This window comes from Jatropha curcas, chromosome 7 (genome assembly GCF_041381405.1).
Source record: "Jatropha curcas cultivar XTBG-Jc1 chromosome 7, XTBG_Jcur_1.0, whole genome shotgun sequence".
NCBI lineage: Eukaryota > Viridiplantae > Streptophyta > Magnoliopsida > Malpighiales > Euphorbiaceae > Jatropha > Jatropha curcas.
The window spans coordinates 26,225,525-26,248,001 of NC_143157.1; the positions used below are offsets into that span (position 1 = coordinate 26,225,525).

Genomic DNA, 22,477 nt, shown 5'->3' on the forward strand with positions numbered 1-22,477 from the left:
TGTTTTTCTTTGTTTTCCTTCTTAAGTGTGTAAAAGAAAGGAGTAATCGGAGGCTTAGACCGTAGGTGGTGGATTCTGTGACACGAAAAATGATGGGGGCAATAGAGGAGTTATATACAAGAGAGGGGTGGGTGTACGAGCGAAAGGTAGCTAAGTATCACGTGCACACCCTAATAACAAAGGTTCAACCACATGAAACTAGACTAATGGAGTGCCTGCTGGCACGTGACGAGGGGGTTTGGTAAGTTAATAAGTGATTTGAAGTCGTGTGTCGGTTCTTACTTACCACAAAGACAGCAGTACCTGTGGAAGAGTTTTTGGCAACTCATGTGCATGATTGGAAGTTCACAATAAATGAGCGTGCCGCGGAGTTAGCATATCGGGATTAAATTTAGAGCACGTTGATTGCGTTTTGAAAATAAAATGAGTGTGAAGATAAATGGATAATCTTTTTAGATTTTATTTTCTAAATTAATTAAACTAAAATATTTTTCATTCGCAAATAAACGTAAATAAATTGCATTGATACCTCAATTTTCCGTTCATATTATGATTATGAATATGATATATTGGAAGTTAAAAAAAGTGACTGATGAATGAAAATTGAAGGGTTTATTAGGGTTATTAATTGAATGTAAATACTTAAGATATTATTTTAAAAAATATAACAACTTAATTATATATTATATATATATATACACATTTTAAAAATATTTTTGAAACGTGAAATTATAACTACTTAATTTTATGAATTAGAGTTTATGTATAAGTTGAGTGATTTATTATTATACTCTTACTTAAATTTGAAATTTTAAAAATTATATATATACACATATAAATTGGATTATATAAATATAAACATATTTTCAAAATATAAATTTCTTATTTTCAATCTCAACTAAACATGCTTTTTTTTTCATGATTTTAGATTTGATTGGATATTTGGCTAGGATTGGTAATAAAATAATTGATGGCCGTACGTAATACTAACAAGTGAAGGGCATGGATTGGCACGAAGCACACGACAAGGCTTGTGTGACCTACATTGTGCCATGTGTAAATCGAAATGGCAAAACTTCAAGTTAATACATAGCGACTTTTGAGCGCTGGCATAAAGATTACGTATCACAATAACTATATATATATATATATATTTTTTTTTTTTGAAAAAATGATGGAAATAAATCTTCACATATCCTAATCTTATGCACTAAAAATATCATTTATGAATATAAATTAAATTACTAGGAAGAAAATCTGAACATATCAGTTAGAAAAACTAGAATGATAAAATTATTAGGTCAAACAATATTATCCTATAACTATGATTTAGTTTTTCTTTCTCAAATAATTTAAATTATCATTGAAGCGAGATTTTGTTACTTTTATAAATAGATTTAAATATAACTGTTTTCTTTTTAACATGTGTTGCATATTTTTTGTGCTCGTTATACGTATTTATTATTTAATTTTTTATATATAATTTCTGTTAAGTTTTTGTACATTAATATTAATATTATATTAAAAAACTGTCAAAAGTATAATCAACAATCTATGATAATATAGAGTTTTTAAAATAATATATTAATGCAATTTTATTATTATTATAAACTTAATTTAGCAATAGAAATTACAGGGGGGCCATGTTCATTGTAAATAAACATAATAAGTTTTGAGGGGCCATATATAATTTTTAAAAGATAATTAAAAAATCATGCCTAATCATAATAAATTATACCTTTTGTGAAATTTCATTAATTGTATAAAAAAAATAAAGTTTTATTCAATAAATTACTCGGTTAATTAATTCTCTGTAATTAAAGAGATAAAATTTAGTGAAAATGTCTACATAAAATAATACTTTATGAATGAAGTCATATATTAATTTTTAATTAATGCTTGAACTTCCTGTAAAATAAACATTTTAAATAAAGTCATAAAATAATTATTTATGAATGAAGTCATCAATGACTAAAATATGAGGAATATTAACCAAAAAAAAAAGTAGTAGCTGTAAAATAAGTAATGTCACTGAAAAAGAACAACATGGACCGCCTTTGAAAAGTTCAATTTTTATATATTAGTTCAGTTTTTTTTTTTTTTTTAAAAAAAAGAACTAATTTGGTTTTTAAAATTGACTCAATTAATTAATTTAGAACATTTTATACTTTCAGTTCAACTTTTGGTACAAAAAAAATCGATGTAAGTTAATTGAATCGAAATAACCAAAATTACGTAATTTTACTTTTATATTTTGTAATTTTTATTTAAAACTTATTGAATTTTCTAAAAATTTTATTTATCAAAAATCAAATTGAATTGAAATGTTTCAATTTTTAATCTAATCAGCCAATTTTAATTTGTTTCATTTTGAAACTGAAAGTTAAACATCCTAAATATAGATCACTCTCTCCGTCCCATTTTATTTGCTTGTTATTCCTTTTTTGGATGTCAAAAAATATTTGTAAGATTTCTAAATTTAGACATATAAAAAATTATTTTTTTTCATGATAACTTTTATGATTCTTCATTAAACGAGAGACTTTTATTAATATTTTTAATGAGTTAAAAATAAAAAAGAGCAAAATAGTTTTTACTGACTAAATTCTTAATATTCGTATTTTGTCAAACCATGTAAACAAAATGGGACGGTGAAAGTATCATTATTAATTAGTAGTTGGGAACCGGAACATACTATTAGTCATTTATCACATTTTAATTATCTCTTCTAATCCATCACCTAACAGCTACTAGTATCTATTTAATTATCTACCTAGGCAGCTAGACATAATTGAATCTTAACAGCTAAGATATCTCTTGGTATTGAAACGATATTCAAAACGGGATCCTCTTTCTAAATATTGCATAATCAAATTTACCATTTAGACCGGCCTTTTATGCCACAAAACGCAAATAGTGCTCTGGGCTTTTTGTTACCGATAAAGCATGGACTAAAGAGATATGGGCAACAAAACCTAATCACTGATGGGCCTTACTCATATTGAATTTTGGCAGGGGTTAGGTTAGTCTAGAACCGGTTTGGGTTTGGGCTTCAAAATCATTATGCTGATAACAGATTTCATTATATCGTTGGAGTTGAAATTATAAAATCTAAACGGATTTAGTCAGTAGTTAAACTCAAATTGTCAAATGCACAGTTGCTATTTAAATTTAGCATTTTAATTATAATAACATATAACAAAAAAATGTTTTTTTTAAACAAATAACTGGACTGAAAAAAAAAACGAAAAAGAAAATTATATATAACCATCTCCGCTCAACCAATCAACTATAAGTTTATTTTTAAATATTTTTAATGGCAAACAAAGAAAAGGTTTCTACAATCATTAGTTTGAAACGGTGACGCTAAATTGTCTTTTGTGGCAAAATTTAAATTAAAAACCTTTATTAAAAAAAAAAAAAAAGGAAAAGCGTCCAGATCCTCTTTTGTAAATTCCATGAGAAAAAACAAAAAAGTCCAGTGGCTTGCTGGCAATTTGACGTGCCACAGTCTCATCTCCGAAAGCCACTTTCATCAGTTTAGCTCAAAATAAGCTTAAACGTCATCTCTGTTAATTGTCATTACCTAATGGCTAATACTTATCAGCACCATAAAGGCATCAACATCTCCTCAGCTGTTGCCATCGCCGCTACAATGCAAAACTTCTGATGTGCACTTTGGATGCTTATGGGTATCGTGTTTATGCTAACTCAATAAGGCTATATTTTTGTAATTAAGATTCCATTTGTTTTTATAAAATGACTTACAGAAAAAGATTTTTCACAATTGTCCGTTGTTTGAACACTCAAAAAATAAGCCTGCGGGAAATATTTTCTTAGTTAAAGAAAATTTAAGTCATTTTTGAAGGAAAATAACTTCTCATTTTCTAATAAGTAAAAACATTTTGCGAATATTGACAAACCTTATAAATTCGTATTTTTTAATTTATTAATCATCATAATTATTATCACCAGTCACTATTTACCACCGGACACCATCATCGGCTACCGGCAGCTTTCATAATTTATATTTTTTTACATTCTTTTCATATTTAACAATAAAATTTTTAAATTATAAAATTTTATTATTAATAATATTTTGTATGATCTTATGAGATAAAGACTTTAGTATTTTTAACTAATTTTCACTATTGCAAGCAAACAAAGGAAAATAAGTCATTTGAAAATATTTCTCAGCAAGTTATTTTCCTGCAAGTTATTTTACGGAAACAAACGAAGTTTAAATCACCACTATATCACTTATATGGCTTAATAAATATAGCCTACGTGTTATTGATAAAAATCAATATTAACTCAATATTAGTTTATTTTAAAAAAAAATATGGATGAAATTGTTTATATTTGCAAATCATAAGGATTTAACAGTAATTTTCTCTTCTTCTTTTTTTTCAAAAAATCATGTCCAACAACCGTAGCAGATAACGGAATACAATTGAGGAAAATAATAATAATAATAATAATAAAAACACGTATAAAACATGTTACAATTCTGCCACCAATTTTTTCCCTTGTTTAAAATATCCCGTTGCAGAAATTGCATAATTTTATCCGAGTGTTGACGAACAACATATTTGCCCAATCCATTCGCGATAACTACTTGGTTAACTCCCCGATAATAGTGTTTCAAAGTATCATTCCATTCTCGATTTACAGTGAGCAATCAAGTTAAGATTCTTTGTGCTATCATTACCAATCTGCTTAGTCACTAAATAATTACAGTTTTATCATCAAATTCATTTTATAAAAACTTAAATCATAATGTATCAATAATTTATTTTATTACCAATAACTTTTCAACCAATTTCAGTTTCATTGTAAAATAACTTTTGATTTCTGAACACTCAGAATTACATTTTTAGTAACAAATTACACATTAAAATCAAATTGGAATTGATTTTAATAATTAAAAATGATGATCGTACGATTCATTTCTAATGCCTTCGTTAATTAAACCAAAATGAACTGAATACACAGAGACCAAAATCAATATAAAATAAAATTGAAACTAATTTCTGGAAGTGAAATTAATGCTTTCCCTATGGTATTTTCAAGTTAGTTTATGCTCAATGTTATTCTTATCTATTGCTGTAGATAAAAGTAACAAAAATCAAGTTGGTATTTTCACTTATATAAAGAGTAAGAGATCTCGAGTCGAGTTTTATCGATTACAAGTATTTTCATTAATTTAGTGAGTTTACGGAAGGACTACCCCTATTATTGTGTAACCCGCAGTATTAGCTCGGCCAATCAGGTCTCGCATTGAATAAAAATACAGTGACAGACAAAATTAAAAACCACAAGATTTATGGGTGAGTAATACTCTGTATCTCATTATTGATTCATTTGGATTAGATTTAGATAATCACTTTAGAGATTTGTTATCCATTAATTTAGATTAGATTTAGATAGTCATTCTAGAGATTTGTTATCCATCAGTTTTGATAAAAAAAAAAAAAAAAACATTGGGATGCGTTTACTTATAAAAAATAGTTTCATGTTTTTCAACTTTCTGTTTTTAAAAAAAAAAACAGTTTTCTTAAAAGATGAAACTAAAAAAACACAAAATGGAAAATACGTTCACTTCATAACAATAAAAAATTATATTTTAATTTAACTTTAACAAATATTATTCATAATCTTCATAATATAAAATAAATTTAGAAATTTTTATGTAAAAAATTTAAAGTTTTTATTATTGATTATTTATAATAATAATATCATTTTCTATCATTTTGTAATTTTTTTAAAAACAAAGGATATAATAAAATTAATTATATACTAACGCATAATATAAATTTTATTTTATTTAAATATTTTTATTTTTTCAAATGAAAATATTTTATAGAAATAATTATTTATAAATATTATAATTTTAATTATGAAAAATGTCATTTTTTTTAAGTGGAAAGCATGTCTTTTATTATAAAGGAAAAAATCTGTAAAACAATTTAAAAAACTGTTTTTTAAATTTTAGTTAAATTTTGGAAAATTGTTTTTTAGTTTTCTAAATAGAAAATTGACTGATTTGAATACAAAATTATGTTTTCCAATTTTCTTAGAAAACTGTTTTAGAAAATCACTCAAGTTTTCTATGATTAAACACACCCTTAGTTTTCATTTTTTGATTGAAATAACAAAACTCAAAATTAATCAGACCGAATTAAATGGATTTTTATAACACTTGGTTTAGGATTTAATTACTGTAAAAATACATTTAGTTAAATTGAAACCAGTTAATTCGGTTTGATTTAGTTCGGTTAACCAAAACCCCTAGCCTCACTAACCAAATCTCCCATACAGTTTTCGTCACGTGCAATTCGCGCACAGGTAGCGCCTCCATTACCCTTCTATTCTCAAACTCCATTCACTACTCGGTTCTCTATCGCTCGCTGCCTAGTTTTCCCATTACTGCATTACCATCCTACGCGCCACCATGCAATCCACGTTCATCTCACCACGCGCCGCCCCAATAAAACCTGCAACTCCTTTCCAGGGCCCTCTCATTCACTCCCACGCTATACGCCCCTCCTCCCTCCGCGTCGTAGCACAATCACCGGCTGCTGTAACCGCAGACCCTTCACTTGCATCTAATGTAGCTCAAAAATTGAACAAGTATAGTTCTCGCGTAACTGAGCCCAAATCCCAAGGTGGGTCCCAAGCTATACTTCATGGAGTGGGTTTATCAGATGAAGACCTGAGTAAGCCTCAGATAGGTATCTCCTCGGTCTGGTACGAAGGAAACACTTGCAACATGCACTTGCTGAGACTATCAGAGGCTGTTAAGGAAGGAGTGAAAGAGGCAGGGATGGTTGGGTTCAGGTTTAACACTATTGGCGTAAGTGATGCTATTTCCATGGGAACTAGGGGGATGTGTTTTAGCTTGCAGAGTAGAGATTTGATTGCTGATAGTATTGAGACTGTCATGAGTGCTCAATGGTACGATGGGAATATCTCCATCCCTGGCTGCGATAAGAATGTAAGTTGTTTTTTTTTTTTTTTAATATCCAGATGGGTTTCTGCTTCTGATTTGTACTAACACGTTTGATTGTATTTATGCAACATTTTGGAACTCTGTTCATTTTCGAGTTTATTATGGTGGCTTTAGGTGACTGTTGAAGGTTGATTATTGCTGATGGTGTTGAAGCTGTTTTTAGTGCTTATTGTTATGATCGATAGACATATTGAATGTTCTGTTGCGGACATAGAGAAGGATACAATGTTATTATTCATCTTATGTTTGGGCAGCTCTGTTTGATTAGCTAGCTCTTGGTGATTTCGTTTTATAATTTAAGGATATTTTCCTCTTGCTATATTTCATTGGTAGAAATTACATGTGAGATTTAAGCTGTATGTCTGTTATTTGCTAGTTCAAGAATATGACTCATATTTTTTTTAACTTTTACTTGAAAATCCTGTGGTTTCATTTGATGGATTTTGATGAGTTTGTGTGAAATGTATGGCAATGTTTTGTAATTAAAAGTTTTTCAATCGTCTAGATATCTTCTGCTGGCTAACGTGCAAATTGCACTTGTTTCTGATTCTTGTAGATGCCAGGTACAATTATGGCAATGGGGAGGCTCAACCGACCTAGTATTATGGTTTATGGTGGAACTATAAAGGTGCGGAATGCCATTCTCTCCTCTCCCCCCTCACCCCCCACCTCAAGAAATGAAAAAAAGAGGATAAGGCAGTTGTAATACATTTCAAATCACTTTATAAATATAACTCGATTAGAAACCCAAAATTTTCAATGTGGATAAGAAAAAGCCTCAGATAAGAGTCAATTATGTTTTTTAATTTATATTGTTCTACAATTTTTTCTGGTTACTTATGTACATCAACATTTTCTCTTTTGCAGCCTGGTCATTTTAATGGCCATACTTATGATATAGTATCCGCCTTTCAGGTTTGTGCACCAATTTTCTAATTTGTCTGATACATATAGCAGACATTCATGGTGTGATTAACCTTGTTGTCTTATTCAATCTTTAATGAGGGTCCAGTGTCCAATAGATTATTGCAACGTTTCATGCATTTGACTACTAGAAAACGTGGTCCATATGATTCGTATCTGGAGACAAATTGTGCTTGGGATGAGAATCTAGCAGTGTTTCACAACATTCCTGTGCAAGTGTGCATGATAATCATTATGGCACTGGATTATGCCTGACATGCTTGAGATTGTACTTTACTTAACTTCATGATTGATTTGTAATTTTGAACTAATTTCAATCCTAGTTATTTTGTTCTAGACTTTACCCTCCAGTATTGGTGCAAAATTATGACGCTCTCATCCTTTGTTAGTAAAAAATGGGAAAGGCTGTGAAAAGGATTTCAAACAGGGAAGTTTGACCAAAAAACATCTTGTTTTTAGCTCCAACTAAATGCTAGTTTATACTTCGGGAATTAGGTCATTGCTTATGCAGTAATAAGAAGCTTAGAGCAAATTGCAGACATGTTTTAGATTAGAAATGGGGACTTTGTGTTCTTAATTTTCCATGTTTGTGGCTAATTCTCTTCTCTTTATACAATTTATATCTTGTCATAGGTTTATGGAGAATATGTAAATGGTTCTATAAGTGACGAGGGCAGGAAAAATGTAGTCCGGAACTCGTGCCCTGGGGCTGGGGCTTGTGGTGGAATGTATACAGCCAACACAATGGCTTCTGCTATTGAGGCCATGGGAATGTCTCTTCCTTACAGGTCTATATGCCCTTTTAGAATCATTCAGATTGCCCTTTTCTTACAATTTCTGAATGTTTATTTGTTTGTAACATACAGCTCTTCAATACCTGCTGAAAGTCCATTGAAGTTGGATGAGTGCCGTTTAGCAGGAAAATATCTTCTAGAATTATTGAAAATGGACTTGAAACCACGAGATATAATCACTCGTCAGTCACTACGTAATGCCATGGTGATTGTCATGGCATTGGGTGGGTCCACCAATGCTGTGTTACACTTAATTGCAATTGCCAGGTAACTATGGTTTTCCCATGTATTCCATCACTATTATTAATTGCACATATGAAGGTCATGATATCTTGGCAGGTCTGTTGGATTGGAGTTAAAACTTGATGATTTCCAGAAGGTTAGCGATGAGGTTCCATTCCTTGCAGATCTAAAGCCTAGTGGCAAATATGTTATGGAGGATGTGCATAAGGTGAATATTTTTGTAAATTATTTTTGTAGTTATTCTTTGTTAGAAATTTAACACCTTGCTTCATTTCTTCTGACAACTTGCATTTAACTAATGTTTGTTGACTCAATCTCTTGGTCATCCCTAACAAATAATTCTTTTGATAGATTGGAGGAACACCTGCAGTCCTTCGCTATCTTTTGGAGCGTGGCTTTTTGGATGGGGATTGTTTGACAGGTATGTAATTTGGAATTGTCTGAATATCTGTTTGAATCAATTGCAAGTATGCAATGCAAGGCTAACTTGATTCATTTCCTCTCTAGTGACTGGGAAGACATTGGCTGAAAATGTGCAAAATTGCCCGCCTTTGTCTGAGGGGCAGGTGGGATGTCAGTCTTTGTCTATGTTCTTGTTGTTTGCTGTTGAAGCAACGCTGTATTCTCCATTTCCAGTGAAAAAAATAATTGCTTTCTTCTCGCTCATTTATCTTTTAGGACATAATAAGGTCACTGGAAAACCCCATCAAGAAAACAGGTCACATCCAGATTCTACGTGGAAATCTTGCTCCAGAGGGTTCTGTAGCAAAGATCACTGGAAAAGAAGGACTATATTTCTCTGGTGCTGTTCTCTGTTTCATGATATCTCATGTCTTGCTGCTTTTCTTTTATGCTATCTTTTAGTCTATTTTAAAGTCTGATGTGATGATGGAACAAACACACTTCAGGTCCTGCACTTGTTTTTGAAGGAGAGGAAGCCATGATTAGAGCTATAACAGAAAATCCTAAGAATTTTAAGGTAAGCATATCTGTCATCATATTTGCATCTTTACCCTTTATATCCTTAAAGTCCCCACTTCCTATATAGCCATTTGATATTGAAATTCATGCTGAAAATTTTGGAGGGCCTTAAAAAGATTGGAACTTTGTTTGACTGACAGCACGCTTGTAATTCTTCAGTCCTTCTTATGTGATATTGAAGCAGCAAGTTGGAAATTAACAGGGAAAGCTATTGATACTGCCGTCATTTTGATCACTTCTTTAGACACTTAATACAGGGAAAGCTATTGAAAAGTTGTGTTGGAGATACCCATATATGGCTTTCTGTTTGACATGAACAGCTGATTATTGACTGTTCGTTGCTCTTGATTGCTGCTTGCTATCATCTGGATATATTTCAACTGTTCCATATTTCTATATCCACTTGTTTTTGGTGAGACAGGGTGGATTGTTTGCTTTCTCTGCTCCTTCTAAATTGGTCATTGATATAACAAATATGCATTTACATCTTTACTTAATTCATTTTTCTGATCAATTAAAGGCATATCCAGGCTTACCCATTGCATCTCCTTTAGTAAGAGGCATTGGCATTCATGTTTTAAACTCCGTCTATCAAATATGCCATCTCTTTTGTTTGTGGTAAATAACCTGAAAATCAATGGAACTTTGATTTTCATAAGAAATGCTTCACCTGTAAATTTGCTTTCTGTAAATGTGATCCTTGTCTAAGATATCTCCGAACATGTCTTTGTATACTTTTCATTGGATTGTTATCAAGTTTATTGTTTCTGTGATTACAGGATTTTGTCGTGAAACCATGATATCAAATTTCATTTATTTGCATAACATCTCAGGGAAAAGTTGTAGTTATTAGAGGAGAGGGGCCTAAGGGAGGACCGGGCATGCCGGAGATGCTAACACCAACAAGTGCAATCATGGGAGCTGGTCTTGGAAAGGTATCACCAACCTGCTTTCCAAAGCTAAACAGACATACATTGTTGTAATGTAAATATTTTGCATATATACATGCCAGGTGATTCTATTGTCGTTTTTAGTCTGCAGCCCAATGCCTTTTTGCTTCAATATAAAAGCCTTCAGCAGTTCAGTGTGACATTTTCATTTAATTTTTTCCATTGAAAACTGCAGGATTGTGCATTGTTGACAGATGGTAGATTTTCAGGAGGTTCACATGGATTTGTTGTTGGTCATGTATGCCCAGAAGCACAGGTCCACTTCTTTTCCATTACTTGGGTTGTAGTTTGTTGCTTATTTGTGTTTTTAGGGTGTCATAAGGAATCTTTGCGTCATTATCTTCAGATATTTAATGCGTTGGTTAAAATATAGAAATCAAGTTTTTCAAATGTTACTCAGAAAATTCCTGCCTTCATGGGCATGATCCAACTCTGTTGACCCTTTGTTGTTAAATTTGCAATATTAAAATATAATAATCTTGTTGCTGTTGGCAATGGTTTTCAACACAGTGTTGGTATTGCAAGTTGCAACGAGCTTCGTAAACATGCTTTTTCCTATATGCTGTTTACCTCTGATGTTATTAATGCTGAATTATTTCAGGGAAATATTTTACCAGAAGGGTTTTGACATTTCATACAAAGCTTTCGAGTTCAACTGTGTGATTGCATATGTATATGTGAACAGATTTGAAAACAATTCTGAATAGTTCTTTGCTTGTTATCTCCAGGAAGGTGGTCCAATAGGTCTCCTTAGAAATGGTGACACTATCAAAATTGATGTCCAAGAGAGGAGAATAGATGTTGAGCTAACAGACAAGGAAATGGAAGAGCGAAGAAAGAACTGGAGTCCTCCTCCTTACAAGGCTACTTGTGGAGTTCTATACAAGGTAAGGAAGAATTGACCTTAACAATGCGTTTCCCCTGTACCTAGTCAATTTCATTAATAAAGGTATTATTTATCTTGTTCATTTCCAGTACATCAAGAACGTGTGCTCAGCTTCCAGAGGATGTGTGACTGACGAGTAGTGGAGAGGACATACTTTAGGAGTATAGAGTGTGATTCGAGCCCGAGTTCATACTGCTATGCTGGATACCTTATTGCAGCTCTTACTAGGGTTTTTGTTTGTCAATTTTCCTTTCATCTATTCTGTTTTTTACTGAAAATTTTGGCACGTTTTATGTTAGGACATGCTTTCTCAGGGTGTCTTGTAGCCTCCTTAAGTGCAAAATTTTGTTATCATTTAGTATTTATAGGAAGTTCAGTGTATGTCCTTTGTAGCATCATTATTGTGAAATAAAACAGTGGAGTCATGGAAAGACAACGAACATTTTATGTCTATCAATTCATAAAATAAATTAGTGTATATTGGCGGAGATGCTCACGCTATAAAGGTTGGTCGTTTCGACAGAACGGCCAGGTAGGGCATAATTAATAAGTTTTGTTGTCCTTTGTGATAAAGAATGGCATTTCTGTGACTGACATCCATGCTTAACAATTTGCTGATGCATCGGAGAACTAAAAGAAGTTTCAGGATATCCGCTTTACAAATGGGGGCACGCCAGTGTCATGAGCTGTGGCAAGCAACACATCAATCTCTATCGTTGTCGATCGACTTCCTGTGAAGAGGAGGAAGGGAGTTTTTCTTATGTTTAAATGACAGTAACATCGTCTCTGTAAATGGAACAAAATTATTGAATCGTGCACAGGATAGTCGTTTGTCCATTGGATGATCACCTGTAAAGACAGGGAAGGATACCTTGCAAGAGGAGATAATTTGCATGTTTAGATGACAGTAAACTGCGGTTCTGTAATTGAATTTTAAAATGGCGTGATATCTAGAAATATACTGAACTTCTGGTCTCGTCTAATATTGTAATATAAGGAAAAAATGGCTAAAATGAAAAGTTAATAGAACTTGATGACACTGTAGTAATAATTAGAATGACTTCATAAAGTAATACAAACATTTAGCCATTCTAGGAGTGTATGGATTTATAAGGAAGGCTAAGAGATAAAGGTGATGATGTACATTAATGATGTGGGTTAAGAAGAACAAAGAATCTTTCAATAAGAGAGTAATTTGATGCTGGCACCGTGACATTGCATGTCTAAAATAAGTTCTTTTTGCGTCTGAATTTCAGTAAAAATTGACGGATAGATCAAAATTTACCCATTAATACTACAATATTACTGCAAATCAATTAGCTAACTAGCTTTTCATTTTTCATTTTTATATGCCTTTATACAGGTTATATTCGTTCCACGTTGGATTATTAAGGCCGCGAACAACTTCTAGGGATGGAGTCTATGAAAGAAGATAATTTGCTCTTTTGATTTGACTGCAAACTGGCCGTTCTGTATTTCAGAAACTTACCAAAACAATCAATGGGGGGAGGGGGGTTCGTATGTCGGATGACTTGTCGTTTGGTCATTCTAGAAAAACGACACTAGTCGAAAGCTACGTGATGTGCAGCGATACGAGAACTAAGCTATGTGAAAAATGAAATTGGTATTGAAGCCGAAATTGGGCTTAGGCTTGGTCTTGATTGGGCCTTATGGTATAAGGTAGACAATACTGAACCGACCCAACCAAACCAAAAACGGACCACCCGATCCATTAAGGAGAAAGGAAGGAAGAGATTGGCGATGAGTGCCTGAAATTGTCCTGCAGAAACGATCCGCGCGATTGAATTTTTTTTTTTTTTTTCTCTTTCAAGTCAATATTCGATTTGAAGGTGATTCCAATATCAGGTAAATAGTTCTCTAATTAATCCATTAGTTCCAATTTTTCTTTTTTTTTTTAAAATAATTTCAAGCTTCTAAATTTTGTATATTTCTCTGTCTTTCTAATTAATTCGCTGTTTGATACCCGATCCTGGTATTGTTTTTAGTTCTCTAATCTATGATTTTTATCTGAATTAGTTTTTTTTTTTTTTTTTTTTTTTTTTTGGTTAATGTTCTTCGACATTTAAATTTGAAAAAGGATGATTAGCGAAATAGTTTTTTCTTTAAATGGTTCAATCATTAATTTTGGATTGATTGTGTACGCACTTCCATTTCTTACATCCCATAGGAGTTAGTTGAAATGAATCTGCTTTATATTGCTTTTGATGCTGCATTTTGGAGTTTAATCGATCATTCTGCTTTGAATTTTTTCCTTGTCAAGTGCATTTTATGCTTAGATTTTGTACCTTTAGATTATGCCTGTGTATGCGTTTATTCCCTCTGTGGATTTATAAGCATTGTATTCCTTACACCATTCAATCACTATCAATCAATTTCATCATTAATATTTTTCTAGATCATACTTGGGATCTTTTTCTACTTCTGAATTCTGATGTTATTGAGCTCCTCTACCATTAAGCCTCGAGTGGAGATGCTATTACAGCTCTCCAGCATATATCTTCTTGAAATTATCTGGTGCAGTTCTTCTACAAATACTTTATTATGGCCTAGTATTTGGCATGTGCTTGTGCAATATTAGTCGATCAATAGTTTCCTTTCTGCATGTCAGGATTTCTGTTTTTTTTTTTCCTTACTATTATGTGTTTAATGGTCAAACCTCTATTTTTTGGTTCTTTAAATTGCAGTTTCATATGTTTTAGTTAACCCTTTTTGCATTTTGATTAGGTGTAATTGTTCCGTTTAATAAGCTGCTTGTTGTTTATGCATAAATGTTCATTCATAAGACTTCTCTTTTTGTGATTACACAGAATATGGAGGAGATGGACATTGAACAGGTAGTGGATGTACCAGATACTCCTGATAGAATTATTGCACACGCACAATTAGGAAGGGAAAGTAATTCATCTGCAGCCGCTCATTCGAGAACTTCTGATTTTAGGGATAAAGAGTGTCTGAACAAGCTGGGGGTAAGTAGTAGGCTGGTCGGTGAAAGTGGGCATGATAGAAGACTTAGGTTAAATCGTCAAGGTGTTCCTGTCAACATGGATGAACTTAAGCCTCGCAATAAATCTATTGCCTTTTCTCCATCAGAAAATTTCTATCCTTCCAAGAATATTCCTTTATTTAGGAGAGGAGCGATGGTCAATGACTCCAAGCCTGAAACTCATAATATTGGAATGCGATCTAGGGACAAAGGGAAAGCTGAGCATATTAAAATGCCTTCAAAACAACCTCTCTATCTAGAAAAAGATGCTCTTTTTGACATGGCCTTTCCACGCAGTGCATCAAAATCTCTGCAGGCTCAAGAGACAAGGGATGTTCAGATATCATCTAATGGGGAATCTTCTTTACATTTTTCCCGTATGACATCCAGCAATAGCTTAAAGGGGAAAGAAAAAATTGGTGTCAGTTCATGTAATGGTTCTGGTTCCGCAATAAATCATGGAAAAGAGGTTGACCTCAATAGTGTTTCTCAACCTAAAGTGGAAAAACAAATGTCTGCTTCTCATCTCGCTGTTACCTCACCAAGAGTAACTGGGCAAAAAAGACTGGTGCGAAATGGGTGTATTTCACCACATAATATAGCCAGTAGGGCTCAAAGATTAGCTGAAAGGCTCCGAGTTGGTTCCGCTGATATTGGAAAATATCATTCCAGTAATATGGTTTCTGATGGTCCACCTACAGTAGATATCAAGGAAGTAGTTGCTGAAGAGAATAATTGTCATAGAGCTAAAGGAAAAGGGTTGGTACTTCATTCTTCTAAATCAAAGGAACATGATGCAAAAGTTGCAAATGTATCTACCAGGTAATTTATCTGCAGTGCCCTTCTTGATTGTTGTCCCTCCCAGTCTTCTTCCTTGTACCAAATTGAGTTTTTATTTTTTTAAGGAATCAGCTCTCTTGGTCTTATTGACATAAAGCACTGTTCCTGAAGCTTTGATATATCGTATTGTTGCCATAGAATATCATTCTGTTGATTTTCTAATATTAATTTACATTGTTATGTGTTGTTTCCTGGTTGACTGTTCTGTGTCCTCTTTCAAATATTAATTGGTGGGCATCTCTATCTTTTCTTAGTGGTCAACTTTGGCTTCTTGTTCTTTCTGAATACTTATATCCTGACTACTGCGCCTGATAGCATCTTATGTTTCTTTTGCAGTTCTGGGCCTAACAATAAAGCACCTAATGAATCCAGAGATGCATTATTAGGTGGTTGGAGAAGTACACGCAACCGTGGCAAGAAAATGTATTATCCTGATGATGAAGATGGATGCTTTGGTGATGAGCAGCTGGAAAGAAGAGATAATGGAAATGGAAACTTTACCAGTAATGGAGGTGATTCTACAGATCAGGGTGAAGGCCAGACTGCGTCCAGACATGTGTCTGGGCATAATCAAACAAGTCAACCACATCATATTGGGAATGGACATACTAAAAGGCAAAAGAAACGTGCATTGACTTTAAGAAATCACAGTGAATGCTCTTCAATTGTTCCTGACGACTCAGAAATATTTTTCCTTGGCTCATCTCTGGAGTCATCCAGCTCAAGATCATCCAGAACGTTGAATAGACAACATCAGGGCATTTTGGATCCGATATATGAAATTGATGATGAATCGTTTACTGAAATGAGAAATGGCAACTCTCAGGGGTTAGGCTCTGTGAATGATGACTCAGATGCAAGGGCAAGACAAGTGGAAGCAGATGAGATGCTAGCTCGTGAACTCCAAGAACAACTGTATCATGAGGTGCCAGTATTCGGGGGCAGTGAGGTTTGTTTTCTTTTAAATTGGATATCTCTTTCTCCTCCTTTTGATGCTGTCTACCTATTCTGACTTCATTTATTCATCTTTCGTGTTTATTGACCTTTTAACAGCCTGATGAAGATCTAGCATGGGTATTGCAGCAGGAGGAAGACACATTCCTTGCTGCTTCTAGTCAAAATCACCCTAGATCACGAACTGTAAGTATGCCTCAATGGTTTCACAGCACTGTAACAGCTCGCATCAAAGATGTATTGCCAAAATTATGAAGAAGAATTTATACTTCATTCATCTAATGTAATATCTGATTAAACCTTGATATTCTTATTTATGCAAGTCCATAAAATACGTGACATAGGATAGCTGGGAATATCTTTGAAAACATGTGAAATTCTTATATAAATCTAAGAATAGATAAAAGATTTTAAGCATCATACTTGAAATTTCTTATGCATCATACCTGGGGTTTGAATTGCATCATACAATCCAGGAAAACTGATAAATCACTACAAGCTTAGGTATTTATGTTGGGACACCACTTTTAAGACTTGTAAAATTATAACTCCGTCTATCCCAGCAAATTCGTAAAATTACAAAAATACCTGTGAAATAAAAACACTCTGCTACTGTATTGTTGACAATAATTTACCAAAATTATCAAATCTAATCTCATTCGGTGTTCTCTTATTGTCTCATCTCCTGTTTTGCATTTTATGTAGAGAAGCTCCTCAACCCTGCATGCAAATAGACAGCCCCAGCCGCGGTCTTTCCATAACCCTTCAAATAGGAGAGTAGCCCAGGCTCGAGTTCCTGCTACAAGAACATCACAATTGAGGAGTCGCCTGTTCAACCGATCCCCGGCAGCATTATCTAGAGCTAGGAATCCCTCTCTTGCTACGTTATCTACAGCAAGGAATTTCCAGTTTCCTCTGGGCATGGACATAGATATGGTACTTATTTTATTTATTTTATCTTATTGTTGTTATATTCTATTCTCCTCTAGTCTTAGTGTCTTACCGAAATTTGAAGAGAAGGTTCATGTTTTGATTGATCTTAATGTTCTTTGCTCATAATTTGCTTAGGATTTCATGGCTGTTTTTGTTATTTAATAGCTTTAGTTTATGCGAAGTTCAAAGATGTTTTCTTCTGAGTTTCTGGATATGATGGTTCGCTCAGTACCATGACAACAACTAAGCTTTAATTCTAAATTAGTTTGGGTCAGCTATATGAATAGTTTATTTTAACTCTGTTATGTTCATAGCTAAGTCGACTAATGTTAAGCAGTAGTGGATTTTGAGACAACTTCCGTCCATATAGTTCTAAGTATACCTCTTCCCGGTTTAGCACCCTCTACTATCAGTATATTGCACTTATGAACCTGAGCACATGGGGGTTTGCATAGGACATAACCATCTCAGACTTCCCTTCTCTTATTTATTCCCAATTTGTGCTGCTTGTACCTTTTGTTGGATGTAGTCATTTCTAATCTTGTTCAATCTTTTATTACTACAAATCCATCTTAACATTCGTATTTCCGCAACATTCATCTTGTGAATATGTTGGGCATTCGGAGCCCAACATTTACTCCTATATAGCATCGCAGGTCTCACCATCATTCTATAGAACTTGCCTTTCATTTTGTTAGATATCTTTGTATCACATAGTACGTCTCCATTTCATCCATTCTATTTTAATTTTATGGGTCACATCTTTATCTATCAGGCCACCTTCTAAGATAAATCAAAAATATTTTGGCACCTTCTTGTACTTTAGATAGACAATATGAAGTAAAGCTTCGCTATAATATTATTTGCATTATTCAACTTTTGACAAGGGTACAGCATTGTGGTCTTTAACTTTGGAATCCATAAATAAAGGTTCTGAATATTGTGGCCATAAATAAAATGCATTATGGTCAATATACACTATTCAGAAATGGCTCTGATTCATTGTATTTGGTTGGTTGAATATCTTACATGTGTTGGAGTTCTGGAAAAAAACTTTTTCTTGAATGCACATTTCTGGACAATTTCTCTTTTCCTATTTGTGAAATTGATTTATGAAGAGAGGAGAGCCTGTAAGAAGAAAAAATATAGAGGACAATAGGAGAATGACTGGCACTGCAGCCAAGGCCTTGAAACTATAATTGTATTGATTAACCAAGGACATTAGTTATTTTAAAAGCTAAGCTAACTAATAACAATAACCCCTAAATCTTGCATAGTTTCCTTTACTACACTCAGTCACATGGGAGTAATAGCAGTTACTCAGTTATTATCACCTATATTTTGGGTCAAATAAAGTGTCTCAAGTTATTATTTTTATGCAATTTCTTTCTTATTTAGTTTTATATCTTTGTCAGCAATTTGCTTATGAGTGTCCTAGATTACCTGTCTCAGGTTTATGCTAATTGCAAATGGTCTTCAACACTGTCCTTTCAGGTGTTGAGGACGTGGGTGACTTAATAATGAAACTTATTTCTTGTTTTCCAATACAGAGACTTGATATATTGGAGGCATTAGAGGAATTCAGTGATATGAGTATGACGACTAGTCGCATCCTTCAAGTTCAGCGCGATTTCAATGAGTAAGATTTTCCTCTGTTCATGGACTAGTCTACTTTCTTCAATGATAAGTATTTGGAAAGATACTATATATGTAATATATAACAAAAAATATGAGGGTTGGCTAGCCTTTACTGTAGATCCAGTTGTCATCTAGAAAATAAAAGTCTAGAAGTCATGGAATAATTCATTTCAGTGATGTTTGGGATAATCATGGATATGTGTGAAAGCTGAGAGGTTTTCATAGTTTTATTTAAATGATAATGCTAGCGCAAGGATATTCCTCAAAGCTATACTTTTTTGTTATCGTTGGTCTTTCTAATGCTAGGATAATTCTCGAACTTATATTGTTTGATAATGTTACTCAATTTTCATCCTTCATCAGTTTCTTTTTTACCAAGATTTTGAGTGCAGATTGACTCATGTATGTTCATATTGAAACTTAGAAGAGATATCAAGCATCTTTATTTCTTTTGCTTGCTGCAGAAATGATTACGAAATGTTGTTGGCACTTGATGAGAATAATCACCAACGTGGTGCTTCTGTGAATCGAATTAACAGTTTACCAGAGTCTACAGTGCAGGTAAGTTGAATATGAGTGTCCATATGCAGGCATCTCTGCATGTGCGTGCTTCGTTTCAAGCGGAGAAAGTAAATATGTGGAAGCAGGTAGTGTTATCTTCATATTTGTTTGCTGATTCTGTTGTATCATATGTTTTATGCAGACTGATAACTTTGAAGAAACTTGTGCAATCTGTCTAGAAACCCCAACTGTTGGAGAAACTATACGCCATCTCCCTTGCTTGCATAAATTTCATAAAGATGTAGGAATTCTCACTCATTGCAATTTAAGAAATATTTTTCATTAATTATAAACCATAAGTATTTGACTGTATTTTTTCATTTTTATGTCGGCAGTGTATTGATCCATGGCTTGGCAGAAAAACATCTTGCCCAGTTTGCAAGTCATCGATAACTTGATTTGCAGCAGCAAATCTCAATGGCTCAATTATCTTGCTGCGCCAGTTTGAGTCAAACATGGAAGCGATATTTTTGAAAGGTAATCATAAATACTGTTATACAGCCTTCTGGAACATGATATAGCAGAACTTTTTCTCTTGGGGGGCAAACTGGCAATTCCTTCTTTCTTGTTTTGATTAAAACAACAGCTTTGGCCAATCTATTAATGGAGTCAATTACTTTTTTTTTAGAATAGAAAATTCTGAAAACACTTCATTAACTTCGTTGGATTGATTCATGGTCTCATGTTGGGAATCACAAACAGAACCCTTGACCGATAGAATTTCTGATGAAGTCAGTAAAAAGGGAACTAACTTCCCGAATCCCAGGCATCTGAGATGATGATCTGGAGCACCCAATGCCCGGACATCGAGATCCCTTTTGTTTGCGTTTTGGGGTGAAAAGAAATATGGAATCGATGAAAGCTTGTATGAGCATGTTTCATTCTGTGCCATGTCTTTTGTCTTCTCCAGTCCCTATTCTTCTGTGCTAATATGGTGCAACGAACATCAGCACCGTGTGTATTTTCTTACTTGTTCCATTTCATTTTAGTATATTTCAAAATGTCAATTGAATTCTTCATTTTGATTTGATGCAACTTTTCCTATTCACGCTTGACAAAAGTAATCCTCGTCATTCTCTCTCCGATCTCTTACCTCATACCCTGGTAGTTCTTTCCTTTTTTTTTTTTTTTTTGGCCTAGCAGTTAATAGTTAGTGTTAAAAGGGGAGGGGAGGATCTTTCATTTTCTAATTGGGAGACTTTAAAGTCTGCCTCCCGTTTAGCACAGGGGATTTGCCTGATGACCCATAGCCTCGGTTGGTGCCTTAAAAATCTTTTCCAATAATTTCCAAATATTCCTTTACAAAATTGAAATCTGATTTGGAATAAATATTAAATATTTTAAATAATTATGTAAATGTAATTTAATACATATCTAAATTTAAAATTTTGATTATATCTATTAACGTGGATGGAAATTTTGTTTGAACGTTCATGACTGCATATCTAATTGGCGTGAGATACAACTTGTCCTGACATCTACGTAAGAGAAAACGTAGTAAAAGAATATATTTGTGTGGAGAAGTGAAAAACTAAGCTTCCTTCGCCATTCTCTTGAAAAGATATAACGTCTTTAGAACGTCTTCAAGAAGTTAATGTAGAGCTAAATCAGAGAGTTTATCACAAAAATAATGTGATTTGAGAAATTATTTTGTAAACTGATGTAACTTCGAAACAATTTCCAATATAATGTTATTGCTTTCTAGGTATCTAAATTTTGTGTCAAAAAAGGGAATTTGCTAGTACATGAAAAGTTTTTATATACTTGCCTATTAGATTTTACGGACAGAATTTGCTAACGATCCAGGAAAAAAAGGGAAAAAAAAAAAAGATCTAGTACATATTGTAAAGCTGCACCATTTGCAATAAAACAAATTGTACTCCTTTCGTTATTTAGTAAGTTTTCATTTTGCTGAAAACACAAAAATTAAGGAAATAATTAGAAGCTATTAATATAGTTAATACTTTACTAAATTGGGCTTCTAGTAATGATAAATTAAATTTATTACTCAATTGCATTAGAAGGGTATATTTTGAAGTAAAAGCTTAAGATTACTTTGATTTCATAAATGGAATGAAGTGGGAAAATTTTTTTTAGAAAGTGGACACTTATCAAGGGACAGAGGGAGTAGTTTGCATAATCCATCAATTTTATTGAGGTTTTCGTGAAAAAGAAAAATAGAGTTTGAAATCTTCTTTTTTCTGAATTCTAGGCATCTAGAATTCTTTTCTACTAAAACTGCCGATTAAAATAGCAATTTCAGTGCAACCTTGATTCCCTAGATCCATTCACACATCATATATTATTCCAAATTTACATTGTAGGAGAATGCGACATTTGGTTCAAGCCAAATCAAAATAAACAAAACCAAATTAAAATTTTAATCAGTTTTGTACAGGTATTTCTCTTGTCGGTTCGATTTTAAACCTATATTTTTAGCTTCAAAAAATCAACACCAACTAAGAAATTTTCAGGTTATCAATTTTAACTAAAACCAAACGTCATCTATAAAATCAAACCAAATTGGTTTGATTCAATCAGTTTGGTTTGTTTAACCCAAAGTGTGCTCAACCCTACACTAAGAGAAATAATTTTCCAAAACCTCTAAATTAGGTCCTCCGCTAATGCTACCTAGACCGAGCTATTTTTTAAATGTAGTTTCACCAACACTTTGTAGCTTTCATATTTTTTATTTTTAACATACATCTTTTCATACATTGAAAGATATTCCCTTAAAATATACTCACGCAGGAAGGA

The 22,477-nt window shown here is 33.1% G+C and overlaps 2 protein-coding genes across 3 annotated transcripts; both read left to right on the forward strand.

Moving 5' to 3' along the window:
• Positions 1-6,354: 6,354 nt before the first annotated feature.
• Positions 6,355-12,151, forward strand: LOC105650373 (dehydratase family). The gene is made up of 14 exons (XM_012237263.4): positions 6,355-6,997; positions 7,569-7,640; positions 7,880-7,927; positions 8,570-8,724; positions 8,803-8,997; positions 9,070-9,181; positions 9,325-9,394; positions 9,481-9,539; positions 9,652-9,775; positions 9,882-9,952; positions 10,788-10,889; positions 11,080-11,160; positions 11,633-11,791; positions 11,880-12,151. The coding sequence occupies exons 1-14, from the start codon at positions 6,455-6,457 to the stop codon at positions 11,928-11,930; spliced, it is 1,842 nt and encodes a 613-aa protein (XP_012092653.1). The 5' UTR covers positions 6,355-6,454; the 3' UTR covers positions 11,931-12,151.
• Positions 12,152-13,494: 1,343 nt separating this feature from the next.
• On the forward strand, positions 13,495-20,739 carry LOC105650374 (RING/U-box superfamily protein). 2 transcript variants are annotated; one of them, XR_002286220.3, is made up of 10 exons: positions 13,495-13,656; positions 14,619-15,616; positions 15,971-16,583; positions 16,688-16,774; positions 17,294-17,524; positions 19,072-19,160; positions 19,624-19,720; positions 19,863-19,961; positions 20,056-20,197; positions 20,423-20,739. XR_002286220.3 is itself a non-coding variant. In XM_012237264.4 (9 exons), the coding sequence occupies exons 2-9, from the start codon at positions 14,622-14,624 to the stop codon at positions 20,116-20,118; spliced, it is 2,274 nt and encodes a 757-aa protein (XP_012092654.1). In that variant the 5' UTR covers positions 13,495-13,656; positions 14,619-14,621; the 3' UTR covers positions 20,119-20,739. The 2 variants fall into 2 exon arrangements, 1 of the variants encoding a protein (XP_012092654.1); XM_012237264.4 differs by having other exon boundaries at positions 20,056-20,739.
• The last annotated feature ends 1,738 nt before the right edge of the window (positions 20,740-22,477 follow it).